General features: G+C 33.5%; 4 protein-coding genes and 1 pseudogene across 6 annotated transcripts; 2 read left to right on the top strand and 3 right to left on the bottom strand.

The window, feature by feature from the left end:
• The first annotated feature begins 882 nt into the window (after window positions 1-882).
• LOC145624421 (glyoxylate/succinic semialdehyde reductase 2, chloroplastic-like) lies at window positions 883-5,684 on the top strand. Its single transcript, XM_081677451.1, has 12 exons — window positions 883-1,151; window positions 1,664-1,742; window positions 2,016-2,081; window positions 2,244-2,319; window positions 2,402-2,457; window positions 3,110-3,194; window positions 3,430-3,490; window positions 3,653-3,705; window positions 3,783-3,853; window positions 3,952-4,024; window positions 4,940-5,044; window positions 5,140-5,684. The coding sequence occupies exons 1-12, from the start codon at window positions 944-946 to the stop codon at window positions 5,296-5,298; spliced, it is 1,092 nt and encodes a 363-aa protein (XP_081533577.1). The 5' UTR covers window positions 883-943; the 3' UTR covers window positions 5,299-5,684.
• Window positions 5,685-6,454: 770 nt separating this feature from the next.
• LOC145624422 (nucleosome assembly protein 1;2-like) lies at window positions 6,455-10,671 on the top strand. 2 transcript variants are annotated; one of them, XM_081677452.1, is made up of 12 exons: window positions 6,455-6,715; window positions 6,810-6,853; window positions 7,001-7,096; window positions 8,432-8,524; window positions 8,760-8,847; window positions 8,967-9,028; window positions 9,125-9,309; window positions 9,384-9,561; window positions 9,645-9,688; window positions 9,800-9,989; window positions 10,162-10,179; window positions 10,265-10,671. In XM_081677452.1, the coding sequence occupies exons 1-12, from the start codon at window positions 6,628-6,630 to the stop codon at window positions 10,328-10,330; spliced, it is 1,152 nt and encodes a 383-aa protein (XP_081533578.1). In that variant the 5' UTR covers window positions 6,455-6,627; the 3' UTR covers window positions 10,331-10,671. The 2 variants fall into 2 exon arrangements, with proteins under 2 accessions (XP_081533578.1, XP_081533579.1); XM_081677453.1 differs by lacking the exon at window positions 10,162-10,179.
• Window positions 10,672-11,671: 1,000 nt separating this feature from the next.
• Window positions 11,672-12,415, bottom strand: LOC145624423 (cell wall / vacuolar inhibitor of fructosidase 1-like). Its single transcript, XM_081677454.1, has one exon. The coding sequence runs from the start codon at window positions 12,337-12,339 to the stop codon at window positions 11,806-11,808; it is 534 nt and encodes a 177-aa protein (XP_081533580.1). The 5' UTR covers window positions 12,340-12,415; the 3' UTR covers window positions 11,672-11,805.
• A 2,907-nt stretch (window positions 12,416-15,322) lies between these two features.
• On the bottom strand, window positions 15,323-19,122 carry LOC145618993 (fructan 6-exohydrolase-like). The gene is made up of 7 exons (XM_081673601.1): window positions 18,881-19,122; window positions 18,692-18,700; window positions 17,113-17,981; window positions 16,858-17,016; window positions 16,166-16,404; window positions 15,796-15,890; window positions 15,323-15,701 (listed from the first exon to the last, which is right to left on the bottom strand). The coding sequence occupies exons 1-7, from the start codon at window positions 19,095-19,097 to the stop codon at window positions 15,478-15,480; spliced, it is 1,812 nt and encodes a 603-aa protein (XP_081529727.1). The 5' UTR covers window positions 19,098-19,122; the 3' UTR covers window positions 15,323-15,477.
• A 781-nt stretch (window positions 19,123-19,903) lies between these two features.
• Window positions 19,904-23,271, bottom strand: LOC145619004 (fructan 6-exohydrolase-like; annotated as a pseudogene). The gene is made up of 7 exons (XR_014108084.1): window positions 22,868-23,271; window positions 22,683-22,691; window positions 21,705-22,576; window positions 21,439-21,600; window positions 20,812-21,050; window positions 20,420-20,510; window positions 19,904-20,325 (listed from the first exon to the last, which is right to left on the bottom strand). The product of XR_014108084.1 is annotated as a fructan 6-exohydrolase-like (transcript).
• Window positions 23,272-24,856: the final 1,585 nt, after the last annotated feature.

A 24,856-nucleotide genomic window follows, 5' to 3' on the forward strand; every position in this document is an offset into this window, starting at 1 on the left:
ATTATCTAATTGTATAAAGTGGCTCTGGCTGTATTTAGTATGCTCCTTTATCTCATTTTCTTCTTCTTCTCCTCTTTTTGGCAAGAAGTTACTATTGATACAGTCCTATGTTCTGTTTTCAAATCTTTGAGGCCAGTGTTCACTTCTAAGCTTGTTTGTATGTGGTTGAGCAAATGAGCAGTTTGAAGTTCTAAAATAACACTACTTTATTATTTTCATGTATAAGTTTTTTAAGGAAAACGCTACAGAGTACTTATATTAAGTGTTGATGGATTATATTAGCTCATTATGAAAAGTCTAAATAATTGATTACTAATTTCAATAATAAAAAAATATTCATTCTTAGATAATGACACTTGTTTAAGTCGGCTTGTGGCACATCATAACCTTACACAATATACGGTATAAAACATAGCACGACTTGGATATAACCATGGTACATTACTATGCGGCTTGTGCCGTCTAGATGTGGTGGAACATTAGCTATACTTGAACTTTTTTTTTACAAAGCATGACAAGACACAAAATATAACACTTACTCATCTGGAGTAAAGTTAAACTTGGCTATGCATTCATAACACGCCTTGGTAGACATGTGCTTTGACCATGTGTGAGCTGCACCTAAAATAATTTTGACACAACACGTAGCTTGTGTGCTCATCACACGTATCTATTTAAGCTCACTTCATTCAAAGTTGCAACCTCACCGCGATTCAAGAGGCACACCTTATAACCATCTTAACTCTCCGTCCTTCCAAAAAAGAAACATGATCAAGCTAGGTTTAGAAAATTAGAACTTAACAAATGCACTTAAAAACTTAATCCATTTCAAATTTCTTATTATATTCACAAGGGGTGTGGGAGAGAAAGTTGGTTATAAAAGAAAAAGCTATCCAGTAATAGCAGTAGCAGTTGTACACTCCACAAAATCACCTTAAAAAGTATGGCCATGGCGATGACTACTCTCATTTCTAAAACTGCCATTTCCATTTGCCCTTCAACCACAACTTCAATGGCTATTGCATTTAACTCTGCCTCCGCATTTTGCCCTCAATTTAGGCCTAAACCCACTTCTCCTCTCTTCTCTAAACCTCTTTTTTCTCTCTCTTCCAGGCAATTTTCTTCTCGGATTATCAATGCTTCTGCCAAAGGTACTACCTTTTCTATTGATTCTTTTCTAAAGTTTTGAATTTTATCAGCTTTTCTGTGCTAGGTTTTTTGTATGCTTTCCTATGTCAATTCTTTTTTAAATTGGTTGTGATGTATTGTAATGGTTAGCTGAGGTTGAAATTATAATTTTGATTGTGGTCTGAAATAATTAATTGATAGTGTCATTAAACATAGAACTTACAAGAATTTGCTGGGTTTAATCACATAAATTCATAATTATCATATATATTATGATGTATACAACAAAGTTGAGCAAATGCCATGATGAATTGATGATAAAATGAAATCAGAAAAATAAGGAACTGTGTTCATTAATTGGAAATTGGACAATTCTTTCTGAATATTTTGAAATGAATTGGAATTTTTCGAAACAATGGGGAATGTTCATGTGACGGTTCTGAGTAATTTCACTGTAGATTGTTTTCATTTATGTTGATGAATAATGATGTTATAAATTTTAGCCAATTCTGAATATCAATGTGTATTATTGCAGATGAATTTTCAGGTCGTGTTGGGTTTCTTGGTCTGGGAATCATGGGTTCTCCAATGGCCCAAAATCTCATTAAGGCCGGGTGAGAATTGTATGAGCTTTTCCTATATTAATTGTCAGGGTAAAATGAAGTATTTTGTCACAGAGCTCGAGTTTATAGATGGACATGATGGATTTTATGTTTAAGTATGTAGTACTTCGTTTTTGCTGATTGAAATAAAAAATAATATCTGCATTCGTCTTCCATGAGTGATCTGCTGGATTTTCGATATGTTTTTAGTGCTGGATACTTGTAATGTACTACTCAGTGCTGCTATCTTCCTACTGTTATGACATTTTGATCTTCATGGTGTAGATGTGATGTGACTGTCTGGAATAGGACAAAGAGCAAATGTGATCCTCTCATCAGCCTTGGTGCTACGTAAGTTGCTGTGTGCATATATTATAACTTAATTATTCCTCATGCTTATACAAGTAATCTTCAAACTGGCAGAACATAGGTCTAGTTGTCTAGTTGATATAAGTTTCATGTAGCAGTTAACTTCCTTGAAATGTTCATGTAATAAATTTGTCACTGGTACAGGTATAAACCCTCTCCAGAAGAAGTAGCTGCGTCTTGTGATGTGACATTTGCCATGCTTGCTGATCCTGATAGTGCAGTGCGTATGTTTCTTTTGTGTTCTCTTGCTTGGTTTTTTTGTTTTTCCGCCTTGATATCAATATCTAAGCCTTTTGCATTAGATGGATGTTGCATGTGGGAAGAATGGAGCTGCAAATGGCATGGGTCCAGGCAAAGGGTACGGAGTTCTTCAGTAATGCCAGATAATTAGTTATATAGTTCAATGCTATTTCATCTACTGTTTTACAAGAGTAAGATGGTAGTTGTCCCCCTCCCCCTTCTTATACTTGCACTTCTACACCCAGGCTTTGACTCTAAGGCTATAAGTCAAGATGCAGTGGTCTAGTGGAAGTGTTTTCATTAAATTGGATGCTTTATTCAATTGTCTCGTGAGTCTTTGTCGGTCTAAATTTTAACTTTTGCTATTATATAGCGAGCTCAACCTTTTGCAACTTCAGCACCAATTTGTAATGAATCTATTAACATTTAACCAGTTTTGGTGTGTGGTGCTTTTATTTATCACTTAATGAATATGGTTCTTAGTGAACCAGCGAATCGATTGCTGGTATGTTTCCTAATTCAACAGTTTTTAAACAATAAATATCAAGTATAGTATTCCGTATATTTTTTTTGGAGCAGAACAACTAGCTTATGAGCAGATCCTTTGAAATAGACTTTACATATGTTTGCATTCCTTATTGTGTAGTTTAGGTGACATGAGGGTTTCTGTAATGGTGGAGGGAAAAGATAATAATTCATACTTCTAATAAAATTGTCTGTGTGTAAGTTCTGATTACTGTGTGTAACTTTTGTTAAAATGAGATATGAAGGTATGTAGACATCTCAACAGTTGATGACGGAACATCTAAACTTATAAGTGAGCGTATTAAAGCAACTGGGGCATCATTCTTGGAGGTATTACTTTCATTTCTTCTCTGCATGCTATAATCACTTAATCAGTCATCAGGAACCCCCCCCCCCCCCAAAAAAAATAAAAAAAAAAAAATATATATATATATATAAATAAATAAATAAATAAATAAAATAAAGAATAAACAAAGGAACTGCGGTGAAAGGTTTATCCTTGTAACATATGCAGAGTATTAAGTTAACATTTAAAACATTCTCAAGTTTATGCACTTCGTAACAGGCTCCAGTTTCTGGGTCCAAAAGACCAGCAGAGGACGGGCAACTAATTTTTCTTACAGCAGGTAACTCACTTATCTCTAGAATTAGTGTCATCTTTCCCAAATTGTATATATTGTATTATTCTACCTGGTAAAAGTTTGTCAAATTCCCATTTTTAATTGTTCGGTTCAGCTTATTACATCCTACTTTCTGTTTGAACAACTCTTGGAATTGCTAATTCACAGGTGACCAGTCTCTATACGAAAAGGTTGCTCCCCTCTTAGACATCATGGGAAAGGTACATTATCTTGGTTAGGTATTGATTCCCCTTATTATATTTATATGCCCCTCATATAACTTGCAGAATCATTTCAGTCAAAATTCTATCTTGGAGATATTGGCAATGGAGCCACAATGAAACTTGTTGTGAACATGATCATGGGAAGGTACTGGGACTATTAAATCCTGCATGCTTATTCATTTTGAAGGGAAATCATATAATATCTTCACTAATATTACATTCATGGCCATCTGCAATTTACAGTATGATGGCATCGTTTTCTGAAGGACTGCTGCTTAGTGAAAAAGTTGGGCTGGATCCAAGTGTGCTTGTTGAGGTATATCCATAGAAGTATATAGCTAATTTGTTCACATTGTCTATTATTTTTATGGTTTAGTATGGGATGAAGGTAGTGGTTTTGCTCTGTGGCTTCTCCATATAAGCCCTTATTAATCTTAATCTACATCCTACTTATGACAAACTTTAAAATTTAGAGTATACAAAGTAAATACTTTTCTGTTCTGAAATTTCAGCATGTACCGCACCTTATTCTCTTTTGGAAATGAGATTTTTATATCCTAGTGTTGCGACACTACACCATAAAGGAGCAATGTTCATATGAATGTTGGTTATTTATGGTGTGCAACAGCCAACAGCCCACAGTGCAACCCATCTCCCAAAATTTTCTTGTTAATGCTTCCTATATCATTTTGCCTTTTGTGCTTGAATTCAATTTATACCTGAGCTTAGAGCGCAAGATTCAAATTCAGAACCAGCAAGGTTGCATATCAGCATATGTATTACTGTGGTGTTCTGCGATTACATATGTTCTTCAATTTCTCTACAATCTGAGATTGTTTAGTAGAAGAAGCAAGGTTGCATATTAGCACATGTTTGCACCTCCTAAACAGTTTTTGTTTTTATGTGCTACCCAGGAAGTTTAAGACGGCTTTGAAATGTTTGAGTTCATTGATACTCTTCTTTTATCATTTTTCTTAGTAAAGGAACGCATGCCTTTCTTTTGCCTTTCATGTCATAATACAGTGTAGGGTGCATACTTTTGCTCAAGTAAAAAAGCCTGCACCTAATGACTGGTGAGATTCCAAGTTAAGGGCGTATGGGGAGTCCAAGTGGGATAGATCATAAATGTTCTAGGACAATTTTTGACATTATACTATTATAATTCTGTGCAACTAATCTCAGTTGACAGTAATAATATTCTTCGAAATCTTTGATTATGTGATGATTGCAGGTAATCACACAAGGTGCAATTAGTGCACCAATGTACAAACTTAAGGGCCCATCAATGATCCAATCTCAATATCCTACAGCATTTCCCTTAAAACATCAGCAGAAGGTCAGTTAACATTCAAACCATTTTTCCTACCAGAACTCCACTCATCAGCTTCCTTTGCTGAAAATATATTACTTGAATTTCAACACTTGTGGCAGGATTTAAGGCTTGCTCTTGGATTAGCAGAGTCTGTTTCTCAACCAATACCAATTGCAGCGGCTACAAATGAGCTTTACAAGATTGCCAAATCTCGTGGCCTAAGCGAGCAGGACTTCTCAGCTGTCATTGAAGCTCTGAAATCCAACACTACAGTATAAGCAGCAACAAGTTTAATCCTGTAGAAATCTGACTCACTTTTGCATGAATGCAGTGTACCAAATAAAACAAATCATACCGATTATTTAATTCCTTCTTCGCCCTCCCCTCTCTTGATATTTCCCTACATGAGTAGCCCTCTCTTAATAAACCTTCACTTTGCATATCTACTTTGTGGGCAGAATTTCCACCTTTAATATGCAATTAAAGGTTATATATGGTGCTGATGAGTTGGAGACTATGTTTAATCCGAATGATGTTAGAGTCTTTCTCAAAGCTCTAGTGTCTATTTTATGTTCGAGTGTAATATTTTACATGCACCTACTATATGTAATAAGGTGAGAATATTTAGGGTAATCCTATTTAACTTGCTTCATTATTTCCTTAAGAGTTTGTGTAGGGAGCCACTCATATGTCACATTTGCTTTGCTCATCCTCATTAATAATATGTGCCATGGACACTCAACAACACAAGTGAGCAATTAACCCTATATTTTTGTAAAGGAAACACTAAGCATAATATTTATTGCAAATCAAGGTCCATCAAAGTTATATTTATTTATACTTTTTTAGAAATAATTTATAAAAATTAACACAGAATTACCGTTACTATCCCATCTTGCAATATAAATAAAGTTCGTCAAAACATATTAAAAATGAAGTCAACTTGCACACATCATCAAATCAGAGTGGAACTTACCTCAGTTGTTGACACATTATATCATTCAACGCATCACATTCCCTTCGTAACTTCGTATTAAAAGTAACTAATTCAAATGACTTTACCAAAATCTAATACGATATTGAAGTCATAACCTAACTTGAAAATAGAATATTGCTGAAAAATTTCTACTATTGTCCAAATTCAAGTCTAATCTAAATGAACCCAATTCAAAAAAATTCGTTTTTCTCAGTTACGAATACGATTATGTATAATTTTGGTTGGAATCAAAGTAAAGTATCAAACCATCAAATCAATCAATTTCCAAAAACCCTATACAAGTATCAAATTCAATTTTTGAAAAAAAAACCCGAGTTGAAGGACAGAATAACGGTGGCGTGCGACCGTGCGCGCAGTATTAAAACAGGAAAGTCGTAAACAAAAGTCGTGCAGTTTAGGTTAAGTACCAACACTTAACCAGACAAAATAGGAGAGAGAATTTCGCTTCATTTTTTAAAAAGAAAAAAAAATATAAACAAAAAATAAACGGAGAAAGTTGCGAATTACAAACCGCCGACTCTCTCCCTCCTTCCTTCCTTCCTTCCTTCCTTCACTATCTTTCTTTCTTCTCTGCTAAAAATTTCATCTTTTGAAAAAATCAGGGCCAAAAATGAGCGATAATAACAACAACAACACCACCAACAATGATCAGATGAACTTATCTGATCTTGCCGTCAATCTCCCCGCCGCCGCTGCAGGTTTTACTCCTGAATTTTCTCGATTTTTTCCCCATTTTTTTCGATTTTTTTTTTTCAATTTTGACGCTTTTTTGAAATTTGTTGTTGGTTTTAGCTTTGAGCGCTGAGGATAGGGCTGGTCTTGTTAATGCGCTTAAGGTGGGTTTTCAATGGTTTATTTTTAATCCCATTTTTTTGGAATTGAATTTGTTGGTAATTATGAAATGGGGTTTATTTTTAATGGGGGTGATTAATTTTTGGTTTTAGGGTTTTGATTTTTTGTAATTTTTGTTGGGTTTTATGTAGAATAAGCTGCAGAATTTGGCAGGAGAACATTTTGATGTACTTGATTCATTGACACCAAATGTTCGCAAGCGTGTTGAAGTTCTTCGAGAGATTCAGGTTTTTCATCCTTTTTTCTTATTCTCATTTGTGTAATTTTTTATTTTTACATAATTTGTTATTTAGAAATTGTTATTATTTATTGAAAATGCAAGTTTTTCTATTGATTGAACATTCACATTTTGATTCATAGCGGTGATTAGGTTACTTTTAAGCTCATTTTGCGCTGTCGAATAACCGGAGAAGAGTATAGCCGTGGAAGAATTGTGTGATAATTATTTGATTTTAGGGTTTTGTAAGCATTATCTGCCAGTTGATTCTCAATTTTATGATGTTTAGGGTTTAATCATATCTTTGACTTGTCTTATGTGGTGGATGTGTTTGAATATGATACCATTTGATTATCTTTGTTGTAATTCTAATAATTGTGATTTTGGCATTGCAAGTTATAATGTATTGACTGCTTATTAATCGCCGACACGTTGAAGAGATTGGGAAATATGTGAGTGTGGACTATTATGTTTAGGATAATTTGTGTATATATATGTTGAAAGTTTTGGTATTTGTTGTCACTTTGATTTTCGATGTCATTTTTACTCGGTGTTGTTATGTTAGCTGGCTAGCTGCTGCCTTGTCTTTTGTTTCTATATGAGTTTAATGTTGCTGATTGGAAACTGCAAAGTGTAGTAGAGAGAGATTTGTAATTATACTTGCTGCATTGGACCACTTTGACTATAACACTTCTCCCCAAATCTGTTTTAGGGGGGAAAAGGGCTTGGATGTTTTAGGGTGTTATAAATGTTTTAAATTGGGTTTTCTTCACAGTTTAGGTTGTATACAAGTTTTTGTTGTCATTTATGGCTTTTTTATGAGTGAATTGTTTTGTGGGAATAGGAAGAATTTTGGGAGTGTGGGTATATGGTATTGTCCTTTATTTGTTTATTACCACCATATATATTTTGAGGAATATTACCACCATGTTTGGTTTGCATATATCAATGGGAATGTTTAAAAAAAATGTTTGAGTCGATCTTATATGTGTAATTATCAAGATATTAAAGGCCTTAAAATTTCCCCTATCTCCATGAGTTATAGGGGAATATTAGGAATTAAGCTTTTGTAATTGATTTGCCACTTGTTAGTAATAGGAGGTTTATACAAGTAAAATAAACTGATGTTTGCGTTTTACTTGTGGATTTTGCATGATAAACATAATATTGGCTCTCGTGGCCTCTGTCAATAAGGCTCGAGTGTCTATCTGTATTATTCATATTACCCTTCTCTTTTAGCATGTGGGCTCTGGGTTTTTTCTTTCACGAATTGTGGTTCTCTGCTATGCTTGTTCATATTGGGTTGAAAGTTCAATACAAATGTCCTGATACCATTTTCATACAGGGCCAACATGATGAGCTTGAGTCTAAATTTTTCGAGGAAAGGGCTGCTCTTGAGGCAAAATATCAAAAGCTCTATGAACCACTTTACACAAAGGTATGTTTGAACTGAAGTCATGGAACTCTACTTTTATTTATTTATTTATTTATTTATTTATTTTATATTTTTTATATCCCTCTATTTCTTCTTTAACTATACGGAATGACCCCACTTATGGGATTAAGGCTTTAATTGATTGATTGATTTCTTCTTTGACTGAACTGCAGTACATGTTATATGAATTTGATCAATGTTAACTGCACTTATTCTGGTTTTATGTCTTCAACTACAGAGATATGATATTGTTAATGGAGTTGTTGAAGTTGAAGGTGTTACAAATGAAACAATGACAGATCAAGCGGAGGAAGAAGCACCTGAAGGTAAGAAGTAACTCTTTATCCACTGTTTATGATTTGTAGTGATGTTGACTTGTTTAGGATCCTGCAACGACTTATATTAATGGAATGTAACTCTTATTATGTATTTTTGCTTGGCTCAGAGAAAGGTGTACCTAACTTTTGGCTCACTGCAATGAAGACCAATGATGTTTTGGCCGAAGAGGTGAGCAGTTTTTTCTCAATTTTCCCCTGTTTTTGCGGATAAATTTAGCTCTCTTGATGAATTGGAATGGATATGTGACATAAGTTTATATTCCAGATTACAGAGCGGGATGAAGGAGCTCTCAAATATCTCAAAGACATCAAGTGGGTCCGGATTGATGATCCAAAGGGATTCAAGCTTGAGTTCTTTTTTGATACAAATCCCTATTTTAAAAATACTGTTCTTACAAAAACTTATCACATGATTGATGAGGATGAGCCTATTTTAGAGAAGGCTATAGGGTAAGCGGCTAACTGTTGGGAATTATCAATTTTCTCATGCACTCGATTATAATCTCTTTATTCCATTTGTGTAGAACGGAGATCGAGTGGCACCAAGGAAAATGTTTAACACAAAAGATCCTGAAGAAGAAGCCTAAAAAGGGATCAAAGAGTGCCAAACCAATTACTAAGACTGAGAGTTGTGAAAGCTTTTTCAACTTTTTCAACCCCCCACAAGTTCCTGATGATGATGATGATCTTGACGAAGATGCAGTAAGTTTGATTTCTCTAGTGCTTTTATCAATCAAGGCTCATGTAACAACTAACTACTAACTACCAATTTGATGTACCGACAGGCAGAGGAACTTCAGAATATGATGGAACAAGATTATGAGATTGGGTTAGTAATCAAGTTGTGATCAATGACATGGGTTTGTTTGGTACAAAATCAAAATCATTGTTTTGTGCTGACTGCTAACTAATTTTCCTTGGAACACTTCTTGTGACACAGCTCTACTATCCGAGACAAAATTATACCTCATGCTGTATCGTGGTTTACTGGAGAGGCTGTTCAGGGGGATGAGTTTGATGATATAGTTGGCGAAGGGGATGATGATGATGACGAAGACGATGATGATGAAGACGATGATGAGGATGATGACGACGACGACGATGAGGAAGAAATTAAGATCAGGAAGAAGGTATAGATTCTGCAAGTAACTGTTTGTTAACCCCCCCCTCCCCCCCCCCCCCCCCCCCCCCCCCCCCCCTCAAAAAAAAAAAAAAAAAAAAAAAAAAAAAAACTATCTTTACAGTATAAATCAGTGGATGGGGAGCTCTATTTTAAATGTGGCCTTTATTTTTCTTTTGCAGACATCATCTGGACCTAAGGTAAACTTTAACGGTCATTATTTGGTTGCTTGAGGATCTCTTGACAATACATTATATGTGAATTTGAATTGTGTGTTATCAACAGAAGGGTGGAAGAGCACAAGCTGGACTACCTGCAGGAGAGCATCCTCCTGAATGCAAGCAACAGTAGTTGCTCTCGTGCTACCTGAAGAAACAGAAGCTTGACTGCGCATCTGGTCTATGCTGTTATATGGTATTGAGGTTTACCCCTGGAGTTTTGATAGATGCAATTCCTTCTGTTATCAATTACTTAATTCATTGCGTCTTCCCTTTCACTTATGTGGAGGCTCTGTAATGTGCTTGGGTAGTGAGTGTTCTTTGTTCGATTTGTGGGTTTGAAAGTGAAGATTTGAAATATATGGGTTGTTTATATATTTATTCTCTTCATTTGCCTTACCATTGTTGAATCAATGCCTAAGGTCGTTTTGTCACTAAGCATATGTTTGATTACAAACTATTTTTTTTTTTTGCTGCGTCCAAATTTGTATATATGTTCATGCGCTCCATTTTTTGAAAATTGACTGTTATATTCTGTTTTCATAGCAAGCTGTGACTAGGAACCCTAAAGTTGAGAACAGTTTGACTGGAAGTTTTTTTTTTAACTTATTTCGTGGAACTAGTTTTGTTAATTTCACTTAAATTTTCAATATTCGGCCCCAAACTTATTCCTAGGCTGTAGACATTCTCACATTAATCTTCTAAATTTTCGTATAAATCTACAGACTTTTTTTTTTCTTTTCTTTTCGGCTTTCTTCCCATTTCTATAATCTTGTATTTGAATTTTAAAATGTGGTAAATTTTCACTTCATTCCCTTTATTTTCAATTCTATTACGATTTTTAGATGAACTGATTTTTTTTTTTTCTCTGGTCTTTGATTTCTGTCGAAACTACCACGTTTACTGGATTATTTAGTGATCTAAGGCCCTTTTAGTACTTAGTAGTGGCCATTGTTAATGGGATGAGAAAGTAGTAGATAATCAAAAGTTTCAGCTATACACAAATAAGTGCAATATCTTTGTGCTTAGTAACAAATACTAGTTATGTCAAATTGTGTATAATTTCAAACGGTAATCTCTAATTTATATGGCGGAAAGTACAGGACATAGACTTAAAGTCTTAAAGATGAAGTTGCGCACTAGAATTGCATGAGATGAGATGAGATATAACTCCTGTCATTTTCTGGCTTTTAGTTATTCATATTAATGCTTACTTGTTAAGCATTTCCCAATGTCCTTGATGATTAACTCAAGTTTTGGTTTGCTTATGCTTGATTAGTTACAGATTAGTTAAAGATCAAAACACAAAAAAGAAATTTTTTATTTTTTTTATTTTTTTTTAATAAAGTTGTAACTTTGCAAAAGTTACTTGCGAATTAGGATCACATATGTGAAGGTGATACAAGATTTGCCATTTTTATTATAAGTTGTCTTTAAATAGTATGCCACTTTCTTAATTTTGTAACTTGGATAATGTACAACTTTTTTCTGAATCAGATGAATTAAAAGAAATTAGACACGGCTTGTGAGACATTTATTTGGTACTAGGAAGTATGTTGAAGGACTTAACAAATACTCTTGGTATTTACCACACAAGGAACTAAAACTTCACTCCAAATCCTTAATCATAGAAGCAGCCACATTAGATACACCATGAAGCACCCGTGTCTGACCCGGAATTGGACCCGGAACCTTATCCTCCGGGAACGCCATCCGGCACGCCTCAGCCTCATTACCTGCATCCACCATGGCTTGTTCTCCAAACTTTGGATTCCCTTGCTTCACCGCTCTAACTGCTAAATCTATACTTGTATCCAGCACAACCCTGTAAAGCCGGATACACTGCTTCAAGGCCCGGATGGTATCCGGGTCATGGGTCTTCCGGGCCAACTCCTCAACATATTGAAGTGAGTCCGAAAACCGGGTTTTAACATCGTCTATCATGATCAGGATCAGGCTTTGAGTGTCAGCAGCCTTGGAGCTCCGTGGGTCGGACCGGAGCTCGGCTTCGCATAGTACCGGGTCGGGTGTTTGCTTGCATGTAGTGGTCACAAGGTCATTGGTAGTCTTATGGTGGGAGTATGCATGGACAAGGGTAATGAACAGGAGAAAAAATAGTAAAGGATTGCTTAGAGTTTTCATGTTAAGTAGTTTTTAGAAGCTTTATGATTTGAGGTATGGTTTATGGTAAGTTTGAGAAACAAATTTGTTTGTTTTGGTGCAATAATTATTGGGACAAAAACATTATGTGGTTTCCACCCTTTTTTATAGAGGGATTGTTGGTCAGTGATGCTTACAAATATGGTGGGTACCACTCTTTGAAAATGTTGCGTCTCTTCTATTAATATATTTTCTGTGGGCAACTAGGCATCAAATGCGCATTAGTTTAAGTGTAAGTTTATGAGGGAATTTAAAACTTTAATGACCTTTGCTTTATAAATCAGTGAAATAGTCGATTTGCATATTCAAAACGCATTCACATGTATGTTGAAAATAACTTCAAAAATAATATCCGATCCGTACAAAGAAATACGAATTGTATACTCGTATATGACTATCATCCTTAATGTTTATGTTCCGATATTTCTATCGTAATGTTTCACTTGATTACAAACTCGAATTTTGTGTATGTTCTTGTGAAGTTATGTGTGGAGTATATATAAAACTTTCACGAGCTAGCATATAGTACTGTAGTATGTAACAGGATTATAGGAAGTATTAGTGTATTACTAGTTGGTGGGTTCATTATTGGTCAAATTTTTTAAGCAAATGTGACAATTGAGTCTTCTAATAAAAGAAAATAGAGAAAAATCATGTCAACTTAGATTTTGTCGATTGACAAAGTTGCAATGTAGTTAGATTATTTGAAACTTGTGAATGAATTAATGCTGATGAAGTTGGTCGTTTTGAGGGGAGACTTTCAAGTGTGACTGTGCAAGTAACCTCACAACCAAATTCATGTGAAATCTTCATTGGTGATTGAAAGTACGGCAGAAACTGTTACATGACTTATATCGTTATATGTGTATCTATCACAATTGTTGTGGTGTACACACTTGCTGACATGCATTTAAAATTCATAGTAATCCCTAGTTTTTCAAACCTTGAAACTTTCCAAAAGAAACAAAAATTGAAATTGCCAGTTCCTTTCTTTTCAAATAATGTAGTTAGTTTTGTCTTAATTATATGCCTATTTTTCTCTGTCGTATGAGTAATAAATGAAAGAAATAGGCATATAAATAAGGAATAGAGGGAGTATTAGCGAATGTAATGTATGTAAGGACTATGAAATGATCCTCAATTGATATACTCATGTTTGAGATTTGATACTTAATATTTAATATATAGTTACTTCATCCGGTTTATAATAATCTTAACATTTTGACTAATATGAATGTCGGTATTTTAAGACATTAACCTTTTAAAAGTTGTACTTAAATAATGTGAAAACCAATGTTGGAAGTATTATAAGAAACTTTAATTATACACTTCCAAATCCACTCATTAGGAGTATTACTCACTATTGGACATTGGTGGCTGGTTATGCGCATACCTAAAAAACAAAAAACAAAAAAAATGTTAACGAGTATAAGGCCTTACCATATCCAAATTCTAGAGGCTTCTATTAATTGCCTTGTATAAACACATAGCCTAATTTAGTTAATCGGCTTAGTTTTAACAAGAGAATAGCCGTGTGGAACCCTCCACGTTAATCATTGATGGAATTATTTGGAGGGTTCCAAATTTGTTACTCCATAAGGAGTAGCATGTATTCACTTCATTTCTTAATACTTCGTATTATATCACTATATTCTAAATCGCTCTTGAATAATAGAAAATATTATATGTAATCCTCATCTCATAAAGTTATTAATATTGTTTGGGCTAAGTCCATTATCTTAAGCCCATTGACATGGAATTACGAAAATATTCATCCATGATTCAGCCCATCATTAATCAGAGTAAAGTACGGATTTACCCCTAATCTGTCCAAGCAAGTACAACTTCTGTCACCTGAAAATACATCTATAAATAGCTCTCCAATCGTTAATAATGGTAACTTTTTCTTAATTCTCTGACCTTTTTTCTCTACTTTTTCTCTCTAAAGTACTCTTTATCTCTTTACTTTCTATCTCTAGAAAGTACATTTGCTGACTTAAGCATCGGAGGGGCCTTCCCGGATCACACCCCCGGGTAGTTAACCTTCTCTCTCTTTTGCAGGCCTAAATCTCGGACAGCAAGACATAGCTGAGAAGAATTCGGACATCCATTGGACATGATTTTAGGACATCTTAATTTCATTACCCTAACACCGAGGAGTATTCTGTCTCTAGAAACAAATATGATACAAACTTAAAGTAAAAACTATAGATATTATTGTAAAAACTATAGATATTATCAATATCAGTCAATGTGTAATTTTATCATAAATTCCAACACTCATTTGATTCTTTAATTGTCAATAGGTTTCAATCATCAATAACAATATGGCGAGAATAGACTCGAGAAAGTAAAAGTAGGGCCATTCTATAACTTTGTTCGTGGCAGCAATACATTGGATTGTCTTAAAAAGTGAAAGAAAAGTGATATTTTAGTTTAATAAAGGAGCTAAAAATACTTTGTTAGAAAGAAACAGAAGAAAATATCTTGTAAACAGCTAGTTTGCTTTTGCATCAATTAGCGAAACTCTTCCGTGACGCATATGAATGAGTAACGTACATAGCCGATATAATTCATGCGTTCACTCTTAGCATCCTTCGACTTCGTAAACACTATTAAGTAGTATTGGTATAAATATTTAAAATGGAATGTAAAAAAACCAAAAAAGAGTGGAATAGAAACAATTAGCTCTTACTTTTTTTATTTGTTTTGTTTAAAGAATCACTTAAATCCTTCTTCTTTTTTTTTTTTTTTGGTTGAAGGTTAGGTTAATTGTTACACTGGATTTTAGAGAGTTAACAAACAGGTGAAAATCATTACCTAACCAAACACTAGGTAACCATTACCAAACCAAACCTGTTAACCAAAGGTGACGCATGTAACGGTAATGATTTAATTGAATCCGTTTTCAATTCAAAAATACAAATAAATAATGACGAACATGTATAAATGACTATTAATCTACTATATCAAATAGATTCTCAACTCATAATTCATACAGTATACATTAGAGTAAGATTAAAAAGTTAAACAATACATCTAGGTGGTGTAAAACTCGCCTTAGCTTAAATATATAGATTATATCATCATATAAATTGAAATCAAATAAATCTATTATTGTTATAACTCTTGTTTATCCATCCTGTTGGTGTGAGAAGCCATAGTTGTTGGGAGATTCAATTGAGCCTTCTTCATGCTCCAAGCACTCAATTTAGTGATCTTAACATCTTCGGTTCCATTATTGAACACATACAATTTCGCGTTGTCGTTAGTTGCTAGTGTTGGATAAACTCTTGCAGTAATGCAACTTTTTCCATTGGCACCAAAACTCTCCACTATGGAATCTGTCCCAAAGAATTTAAAAAAAGGTTTAGCAATACTTTTGTAAAATTTTAATGAATGTGGGAATATATATGATTTTAAAAAGTTTGTCGTAACTCACCAAAATTCTCAAAGATAGCTCATCATTGACAGGATCAACATCCACAAATGTTCCAAAACTTAGTTTATCAGTAGTTGGATTTAGAGAAGACCTGTGCAAATCAAAAGAACAAACTTGAAACTTCAGCCAACAAATAAGACACAATTTGTGTTAGTTTGTTACCGTGTTCCTATCCAATATGGGCATTTACTACTACCTCCGTTAACTTTTATTTGCAACTTTGACGTATTATTCGTGAGATATAAAATATTCCAAAGTTGTGAATAAAAGTTAACGAAGGTAGTATTTTAGGATGTCTAATTTCTGATATAAAAATGATTCATGATTAATATTTTGGTATATTATTTAAACATTTAAACTACTAACCTGCTTTGGTCACTGCACATTAAGACCACATATTTGCTTGAGCTTTTGAAAATTCTGAAGAAGACCGCAGTGTACTCTTCAAGGCCCGTTGAAGCAAGTGTTAGGAGTCCAAATGACCCAACTTTTCCATCAATGGATGCTCCTTTTCTGCTGCATAATATTTGTGGGTTGGTCCATGTTGGGTCCAATTCCTCAACATTCTTTAATTTTGGTACTTTGAATGAAACTTTCACATCCGCCTTTACCCAATAAAGAATGTTATAAATATTTGTTTTCCATAATTAGTTCATTTTAAATTTTAATCCATTCACTATACTAGTATTATTTTAGAAATTGTTTTAATGCAACAAAAATTGTCAATTGCAAGAAAGGTTTAGGGCATGTTCACATTTACTGAACTGAACAGAACTAAACTAAATTGAACTGAACTAAACGGAGCTGAAATGAATATTTTATGAGAGAGGGAAATTAGGAGCTGAATTGAACTGAATTGATTGAAGCTAAACTGAACTGATTGGAGCTGAACTGAACTGAAATTAAGTAAAAGGGAACAATCCCTTAGTTCTGGAGTGACTGAGGTCGACTAACATAAATTAACATGCATAAGGAATTGTGTGCTTGTCTCAAACTTAATCTTATACGGAGTATGACACAGCATAGAAAATTAGTAAGACCAATAAGGAGAATGAAACCTGAGAGGCCGTGACTCCAGATACTTCAATGAGCGACCCTCCACCAATTACTTGAGAAATCAATTGTACTGGATTTTCTCGTAGACTTTCAACTTCTGTTAGTGGCCATTGCACCAATTGTTTGCCAGATTTATCAAGCACAATTGTTCTTGGAATTGCCTTAATACACACGAGTACAAGACATTGCTAATTAGATACATGTACATAGAATAAAAATAAATAAATTATGGAGCTTAGTAATTGTTGATTAGTTACCTGAAGTCCGGACCAACCCTTTTTGATATCATCTGTTTGGGTTGAAGATTCATTAACCCACCCCCATAATATTCTACGAGTAGTTACATCATCAAAGAATGATTTTGACGCGTAAAATTTACCATAATCATACCTCAAACCTAGATCACTTTCAATTGATCCCTCATCCGGGATATAGACATCCTTATCAATGTCATACGTTCCAATAGTGTAGTACTCATATTGAGTATCAAATAAACTTACTTTGAAGACATGCTTGACATCCTTACCAATAACAGATGTATCAGCACCTAATGACTTTCCAACATAAACAGGGAAAAAATCAGGGCACTCCCAAATCCCGGTACCTTCAGCTGAATGAAGAGGATGTTCGGTGTTGCTCCAAGTAATAAAGTCCTCACTCGTAAATAAAACTGCTAAGCCGCGTTTAAAATGTTGTGTACCAACGATAACTCTCCATTTACCATCTGGTAGTTGCCACGCAGTAGATGGATCTCTAAATTCAGAAGCATTGATGTTGTCATTAGAGGGTGTACCAACCATTAAGGGATTTTGAGGTACCTTAACCCATTCCTTAAGGTAAGGGTCAGACATATTTTTGGGCAAGGCCATGTTTTGGACTTGGTACTTTTGAGTGTCGATACCAGTGTATAAGATTGCAGGCTTATTTCCGGGGAGTATGGTAGCAGAACCCGACCAACATCCGTTGATGTCGTATGGTTCGGATGGAATAAGGGCAATTGGTTGGGGTGTCCAGTTGATTAAATCGGTTGATGTTGAATGTCCCCATACAATTTGAGTGTGCCAAACAGCCTCATTGGGATAGTTTTGGTAAAACAAGTGATATATTCCGTTGTAAATCATGGGTCCTATAACACATAAACAAAAGAGAATTAAGGTTTGTAATTAATAAAATGTTACAAACCCCCTCCCTTGAACTATGCAGGTCCATTGTTTACAAGCCTTAAGCAAGCGTCATTGGACAACCGTGCTGCGCTTTATACCCGTCCCCTCCCCTACGGCCTCCATGGGACAAGGGGAGCCCTAGTGCGGCTACTCTTTCTAGTTCACTTAAATGGTTAAGTTTACATCTTTAAGGCCAAAGTTTAAATTTTTGACTGTATATTGCCTATTAATACATACAAGAAGATTTTATCGGTCTATATATGATCATGTTTATTTTGTCTAATGAGTGTCTTAAGATAGTTAAATGTTATAACTTATACCAACACGTAATTAAATGTAAACAAAAAAAGTGTAACCACTTTAGTAAAATGGTTCTTCCATCTAATTAAATAATACAGAGTAATGTATAAATGTATTGACTGTTAGAAAGTTCACAGTTATGAAAGCCAATGAACTACCGAGGACTTTTTAAGCACCAAAGAAAAAGTTCCTTTTAAAAATTAGGCACAAACTAATCTCTATTCATCTTGACCATTAAAAACAGGAATAATACAGCAAGATGCATAATGTAAAGTGCAATGGAGTATTATGACCTTAAACTAGTCACTAGTGTATATTAAGCCAAATATTAAACAAATTAAAAAGCGAAAAAAAAAGGTAATTAAGAACTAACCATTAGGATCTGCAATCAATCCAGCCCAAAATCATATCCAATTTCAACATCAATTCCAGAATATTCCAGCAACCAAAAAAAAAAAAAAAAAAAAAAAAAAAAACACAACCATTAGCTGTTGATAATCTTGAATTAGATAACTAATTAGAGAAGAATTAAGAGATAATAAGAGAGAGAAAAATAGCATACCGTTCATCCAAAATTGGGGTGGCTGAAAGTGAAAAGCAGTTCTATATGGATCATTATTTTCACGATTAATCATCTGATCATCAACAATAAACATATCATCATGATTATTATGGACCGTCTGATCTTCTGCTATGGTGGACAACCCATGGCTGAGTAGCACCAGATAAATACTCAGCAAAAACCAACGACTTCCACTGTTAGGATTAGGAATAACCATTTTTAGTGAGAAAGTTTGATTTAGAATTTTTGATTAAGATTTGATGAATAATTAGTAGCTAAGTGTTGGGGTTCGATTTATGGATTGGATGTATATTATTAAACTATTGTTATTAGTAGTAATCATTTACTTAACATATGATATACATTTATACGAAGTATATAATAATTTTGACTTAAAGAAGCAGTCTTTGTTATATTATTATTGGATTATAAAATAAGATTTTGCAATAGTCTTTTTCATATCATCTGCAATTCTTAGTTGTACAATCTAATAAACATCCATCGTGCTCCGCAAGATGGGATCTTTGTAAAGTTTCATTATCTTACCTGTTTAATTTTTTTAAGAATGGCTTTTCTAAGACAACTTGGGTCTATTGTGTTAATATACGTATACATACATTGGGTTGTATACTTGTATTAGTACAATTGGATTTATTTTGGTCATTTTGAAATATTTTGATTAATTGTTTGTGATTTTAATTATTAATAGTGAATTCAATAGTTTTGATTATAATTTGCATTACCAAGATAACATCCCTTCAATATTTGTTTTATTTCTTTTAGAGAACCTCATATGTTGCCAATCCACCATGACAATTGGCATGATGCCATGATTTGTGGATTATGATTTGTGGATTTTTTAATGTTAGAGGATATACGAGTACAATACTTGTTAACCATTAATCCTTTATTATGCATATACTCCCCCCAGGTCATCGTATAGCTTGACATTTTTTTAGGTTGGAGTACAACTGTGAGTACTTCAAGTTTGTGTAGTGTTGATTGGATTATATATATATATCACATGTATAATATTAAAAAATAAAATAAAATTAAGCTTATCTAATTCCAAATTTCAAGTCTATGATCATATTAACACAAGACAGATTTAATAAAAAACTTTTTTAAAAATTAAAATAAAAATTACCAAACAATTGCTCCTCCACTATAGGAATAAGAATCACAAAACAAAATGAAGCTATCATCTATCATAAAATTCATAATTCATCTTTATGCTCCTCATTGTGATATTCCATGTTCTTGGAGAGATTGATTTGGGCCTTCTTCATACTCCAAGCATTTAATTTAGTAATATTAACATTCACTGTTCCATAATTGAAGGCATACAACTTTGTTTTGTCATTAATTGCCAATGTGGGATAAACTCTTGTTGTGATGCAACTTTTTCCATTGGCACCGAAGCTCTCCACAATAGAATGATCAATCTGCCATATATTAGGGGAAAAATTCACTTATTGTTTTACAAAATAATTAAAAGTGTAAATAAAAATTAATTTTTAAAGGCTAATTCAAGCTCACCAAAGTCCTTAAAGAAAGATCTTCATTAATAGGATCCACATCCACAAAAGTCCCGAAACTTAGTTTATCGGTTGTTGGGTTTAAAGTAGACCTGTAAAATCATTAATATATGTGACTATTTATTTATTTATTTATTTTGGCATAGAAAGTGTAGTATTTTCTCCGTTTCTATTTAGTTGACACGTTTGATTTAGGCACATATATTAAGGAGAGGAGAGAGTGTGAGAGATAATGAAAAAACAAGTGGGGGTAGCTTGTAAATGCAAGGTAAAAAATTTACCCAAAAGGAAACGTGTCAACTAAACAAAAAACTTCCTAAAAAGTAATACGTGCCAACTAAAAAGAAACAAAGGTAGTGTTAACTAGTGCTTTTAAAGACCTAAAATACTAACCTGCTTGGATCGCTGCACACTAAGACAACATATTTATTTGGGCCTTTGAAAATTCTGAAGAAGATCGCAGTGTATTCTTCTAAGCCCGTAGAAGCAAGTGTTAGCAGCCCAAAAGGCCCAAGTCTTCCTTCAATGGATGTACCCTTTTGGCTGCACAATATTTGTGGGTTGGTCCATGTTTGGTCTAATTCCTCAACGCAAGTTAAATCTGGTACTTTGAATGAAATTTCTACATCCGCCTTCAACAATATAATAATAATAATAAAATAAAGAAAATTGATTAGCTTCTTCTAATTAGTGCACTCAATTGGCATAAAAAAGAGCTTGGGACAGAGGTTAGGTATGTATATAGTGGATTAGGTGGTCATTATGTGCTTTATATATACAAGGTCTTTGTTGTAACGTTTTTAGCATTATTATTGGAATGAATGAATATACTATTTTTATACTAAGTTAATTACTTCAATTAGTTTATACAAATTCATTTTCATTAATTGTTAACGGCTTAAGTATTTACCAACTACTACGTATGTCATTTCAAGTGCAAGTTGATCTTTGTAGCAAGATCCTTAAACTAGTATTGTACTTTTCTATAGAACACACTATAAAAATAAGGCGCGAATTAACCTGAGAACTTGTGATGCCAGATATTTCAATAAGTGATCCTCCTTTGATTACTTGAGACAACCATTCCACATGATTACTTTCTCGTAGCGTTTCAACCTCTTTCACTGGCCATTGCACCAATTGCTTCCCAGATTGATCCAACACAATTGTTCTTGGAATTGCCTTATATATACAACAACAATATTTCACTAATCAAATTCATGCACATATAATCAAATCTATACATACACTAAAAAATGGTTTGTAATGTGCAATAATTAAATTACCTGTATTCCGAACCACCCCTTTTTCATAAATTCTGTTTGCGTTAAAGATTCATTAACCCATCCGAACACTATCCTACGATCAGTCATACTATCAAAGAAAGACTTTGACGCGTAAAATTTACCATAATCATATCTCAAACCCAAATCACTTTCAATTGATCCCTCATTAGGCACGTAAATATCCTTATTAATGTCATACGTTCCAATAGTATAGTACTCATATTGAGTATCAAATAAACTTACTTTGAACACATGTTTGACATCCTTACCAATAACAGATATATCAGCACCTAATGACTTTCCAACATAAACAGGGAAAAAATCAGGGCATTCCCACATTCCGTTATCTTCAGCTGAATGAAAAAAACGTTCAACATAGTTCCAAGTTGCAAAGTCCTTGCTAGTGTAAAGAACCGCGATTCCACGCTTTCCTTGATGAGTACCAATGATCAATCTCCATTTACCATCCGCTAACCGCCACGCCGTGGTTGGATCTCTAATAGATGAAGCATTGAAGCTGTTGTTGTTATTAGGTGTGACAACCATTAGTGGATTTAGGGGTACCTTAGTCCATTCCTTAAGGTAAGGGTCAGATAGATTTTTAGGTAAGGCTAGATTTTGAACTTCATATTTTTGGTTGCTAAATCCTGTGTATAAGATTGCTGGTATATCTCCAGGAAGTATAGTTGTAGACCCTGACCAACAACCATTGATATCGTAAGGTTCCGAAGGCGTAAGGGCAATTGGTTGTGGTGTCCAGTTGATTAAATCAGTCGATGTAGAGTGTGCCCATACTATATCAGGTTGCCAAAATGCACCATTGGGGTTATACTGGTAAAATAAGTGATATATTCCCTTGTAAACCAGGGGTCCTATGACAAAATATGAATCTCCGTCAAGTTTAGCGTAGTATAGAGAATCACGAAGGATAATAATGTACACGAAATTTGATTGGAAAAGAGGTAGTTAAGAACTAACCATTGGGATCTGCACAAATCAAATCCATATCCAATTTTCAGCACCATTTCCCCATATTTCAGCAGCATATACATTATAAAAAGTTGACATAATAAGTAAATTAAATAGATACTTAAAAAAATGATGAAAAGTTAAGATAGTAGCTATATCAAAAAAAAAAAAAAAAAAAAAAAAACCATACATACCATTCATCCAATTTAGAGGTGGTTGAAAGTGATAAGCAGTCCTATGTGGATCATTAGTATCATAATTAACCTGTTGATCATCAATAATAATACACTTAATTATATTACAATCAAATAATTCGATAAAAATACTAAAATATAATCATGAAATTTGGACCTCTTGATGTTGAGCTGTGATGATCATTCCATGGCTTGATAGCATAAGAGCAATACTCAGCACTAACCAACTCCCATTGATGGGAATGACCATTGCTGAGAGAGATTCAATAATGTTGATTTGGATTAGATTCAACTTCAAAGGGTAGGTAGGTGTTGTGTTTACTTTTTTTGTATTGAACAGATAGATAAACTGTATCCTGTATGGTATGTTTAAATGCACCAATTAGTTTGTATGCCAATGATTTTGGATATTATAATATGACTTGATTATACTGCATTATTATAATTTAACCATTCTGATGAACCCAAAAAAAGAATAATATTAACTAACCACTATACTTAGATTAAAAAAATTTATACTTGTTGATTAATTTTTAATCATCTTGTTTAGATCGGAGCTTTTGATAGGTTGCAGTTGATGGTCGTACAATAAGTTTGTCAAAAAAATTAAATTAAAAAAAAAAAATTATGCGTTAAGAGTTGGTATCCAAAATATTACTCTGTAAAATGTATCAAACTTTGTCTACATCATTTGTCCTTTGCACGCAAATCCTTAAAAAAAAATCTCCAGCCCCGTTGAACTTCGAATTTAAAATAAGAACTAGAATATCTCAATCTATTTTTGCCTTAGAAGTTAAAGTGCTCCATAATATTCTTTTCTTTTGTATCATTTTTTCCTTAATTGATTGCTTTATGGATATTGTTGAAAGTAATTTATTTTCTAAATTGTTAACACGGACTTCATTAGCCACATGATCTGATAAATTGCACATCAAAATTATATACGGAGTGATCATGATACAAATTTGACCGGCCCTTTTGTAAATTGAAGAATATATATAGTAATAACTAATAAGTAATTTTAGAGATTTGTAAGTCAAGTTTTATGAGAAGGCAAGAAGCTATATTCAACCATAAAACACTTAAAACCTACTTACGTACTACTTAGAGAACCTGTATACAATTCCAACATACAAAGAGAATACTACATAGAGAATTTATTAATGAACTAAAATAACCCAATATTAATATATTTAAATTAATAGATCGAAAATAAATTTAGTTACATGTAAAACCCTTACTTTAAAGTAAAGTAAAACCATATAACTCTCTTACAAAATACAATAAAAGGATAAATAGATAGCATGGCATCGGCCACTATCTTGTAGGGAAATAGAATTCACATATTCTTCCAAATTATCAAACAAATTGAATATAAAATAAAAGAAATTATGGGACAGTTTTGCAATGGCTACAATAAAATTGTAGCCACTGTATCAAAAGAAATCTATACCGTTGATTTTCATTATGTAAATAAAGGCCATTGATTTAAAAAAAAAGAAAAAAAACAAAAAAAAAAAAAACTGGAGTACTACGAAAGCTTCCATTGGCTTCCATTAATGTTTGCTGCAAAGTATGAAGAACCAAACGATCCACTTAACGCGAAATCCATCAAGTGCAAGAATAAAGTTGATCCTATCCAATTTTCCATATACTGTACTTCGTATTAAACTATCCGATGCATAAAATTGTATTCCTTTTTTCAAGGTTATTAGCTGGCAGTTTTGATTAATTGTTTAGTTATACATTAATCCTTATTCATGTTTATTGTTCTTCCATTGTAATTTAATGGAGATTTAGGTTGATTTTATTTTATTTTATTTTTTATTTTTTAATTTGAAACCGGGAGATTTAGGTTGATGGTTGAATATGAAAATCATCAATGGCAGAGACAATCAAGAGTTTTTTTCCCCCCAAAATAAAGCAGTTTTAAAAATTATAATTTAGAAGTCAAATGTATGAATGGACAAGATTTATCATTAATATTTA

Source organism: Chenopodium album, chromosome 3 (genome assembly GCF_948465745.1).
Source record: "Chenopodium album chromosome 3, dcCheAlbu1.1, whole genome shotgun sequence".
Taxonomy (NCBI): Eukaryota; Viridiplantae; Streptophyta; class Magnoliopsida; order Caryophyllales; family Amaranthaceae; genus Chenopodium; species Chenopodium album.

Coding starts and splice junctions, on each gene's coding strand:
- LOC145624421 (XM_081677451.1), top strand. CDS start 944: ATGGCCATGGCGATGACTACTCTCATTTCTAAAACTGCCATTTCCATT. Junction 3,491..3,652: donor ACTAATTTTTCTTACAGCAG/GTAACTCACTTA, acceptor GCTAATTCACAG/GTGACCAGTCTCTATACGAA. Junction 3,706..3,782: donor TCTTAGACATCATGGGAAAG/GTACATTATCTT, acceptor GAATCATTTCAG/TCAAAATTCTATCTTGGAGA.
- LOC145624423 (XM_081677454.1), bottom strand. CDS start 12,339: ATGAAAACTCTAAGCAATCCTTTACTATTTTTTCTCCTGTTCATTACC.
- LOC145618993 (XM_081673601.1), bottom strand. CDS start 19,097: ATGGTTATTCCTAATCCTAACAGTGGAAGTCGTTGGTTTTTGCTGAGT. Junction 15,891..16,165: donor ATGTGCAGTGACCAAAGCAG/GTTAGTAGTTTA, acceptor TGATTTGCACAG/GTCTTCTCTAAATCCAACTA. Junction 15,702..15,795: donor ATCTTTGAGAATTTTGGTGA/GTTACGACAAAC, acceptor TCTTTGGGACAG/ATTCCATAGTGGAGAGTTTT.
- LOC145624422 (XM_081677452.1), top strand. CDS start 6,628: ATGAGCGATAATAACAACAACAACACCACCAACAATGATCAGATGAAC. Junction 6,854..7,000: donor GTCTTGTTAATGCGCTTAAG/GTGGGTTTTCAA, acceptor GGTTTTATGTAG/AATAAGCTGCAGAATTTGGC. Junction 9,029..9,124: donor ATGATGTTTTGGCCGAAGAG/GTGAGCAGTTTT, acceptor TTTATATTCCAG/ATTACAGAGCGGGATGAAGG.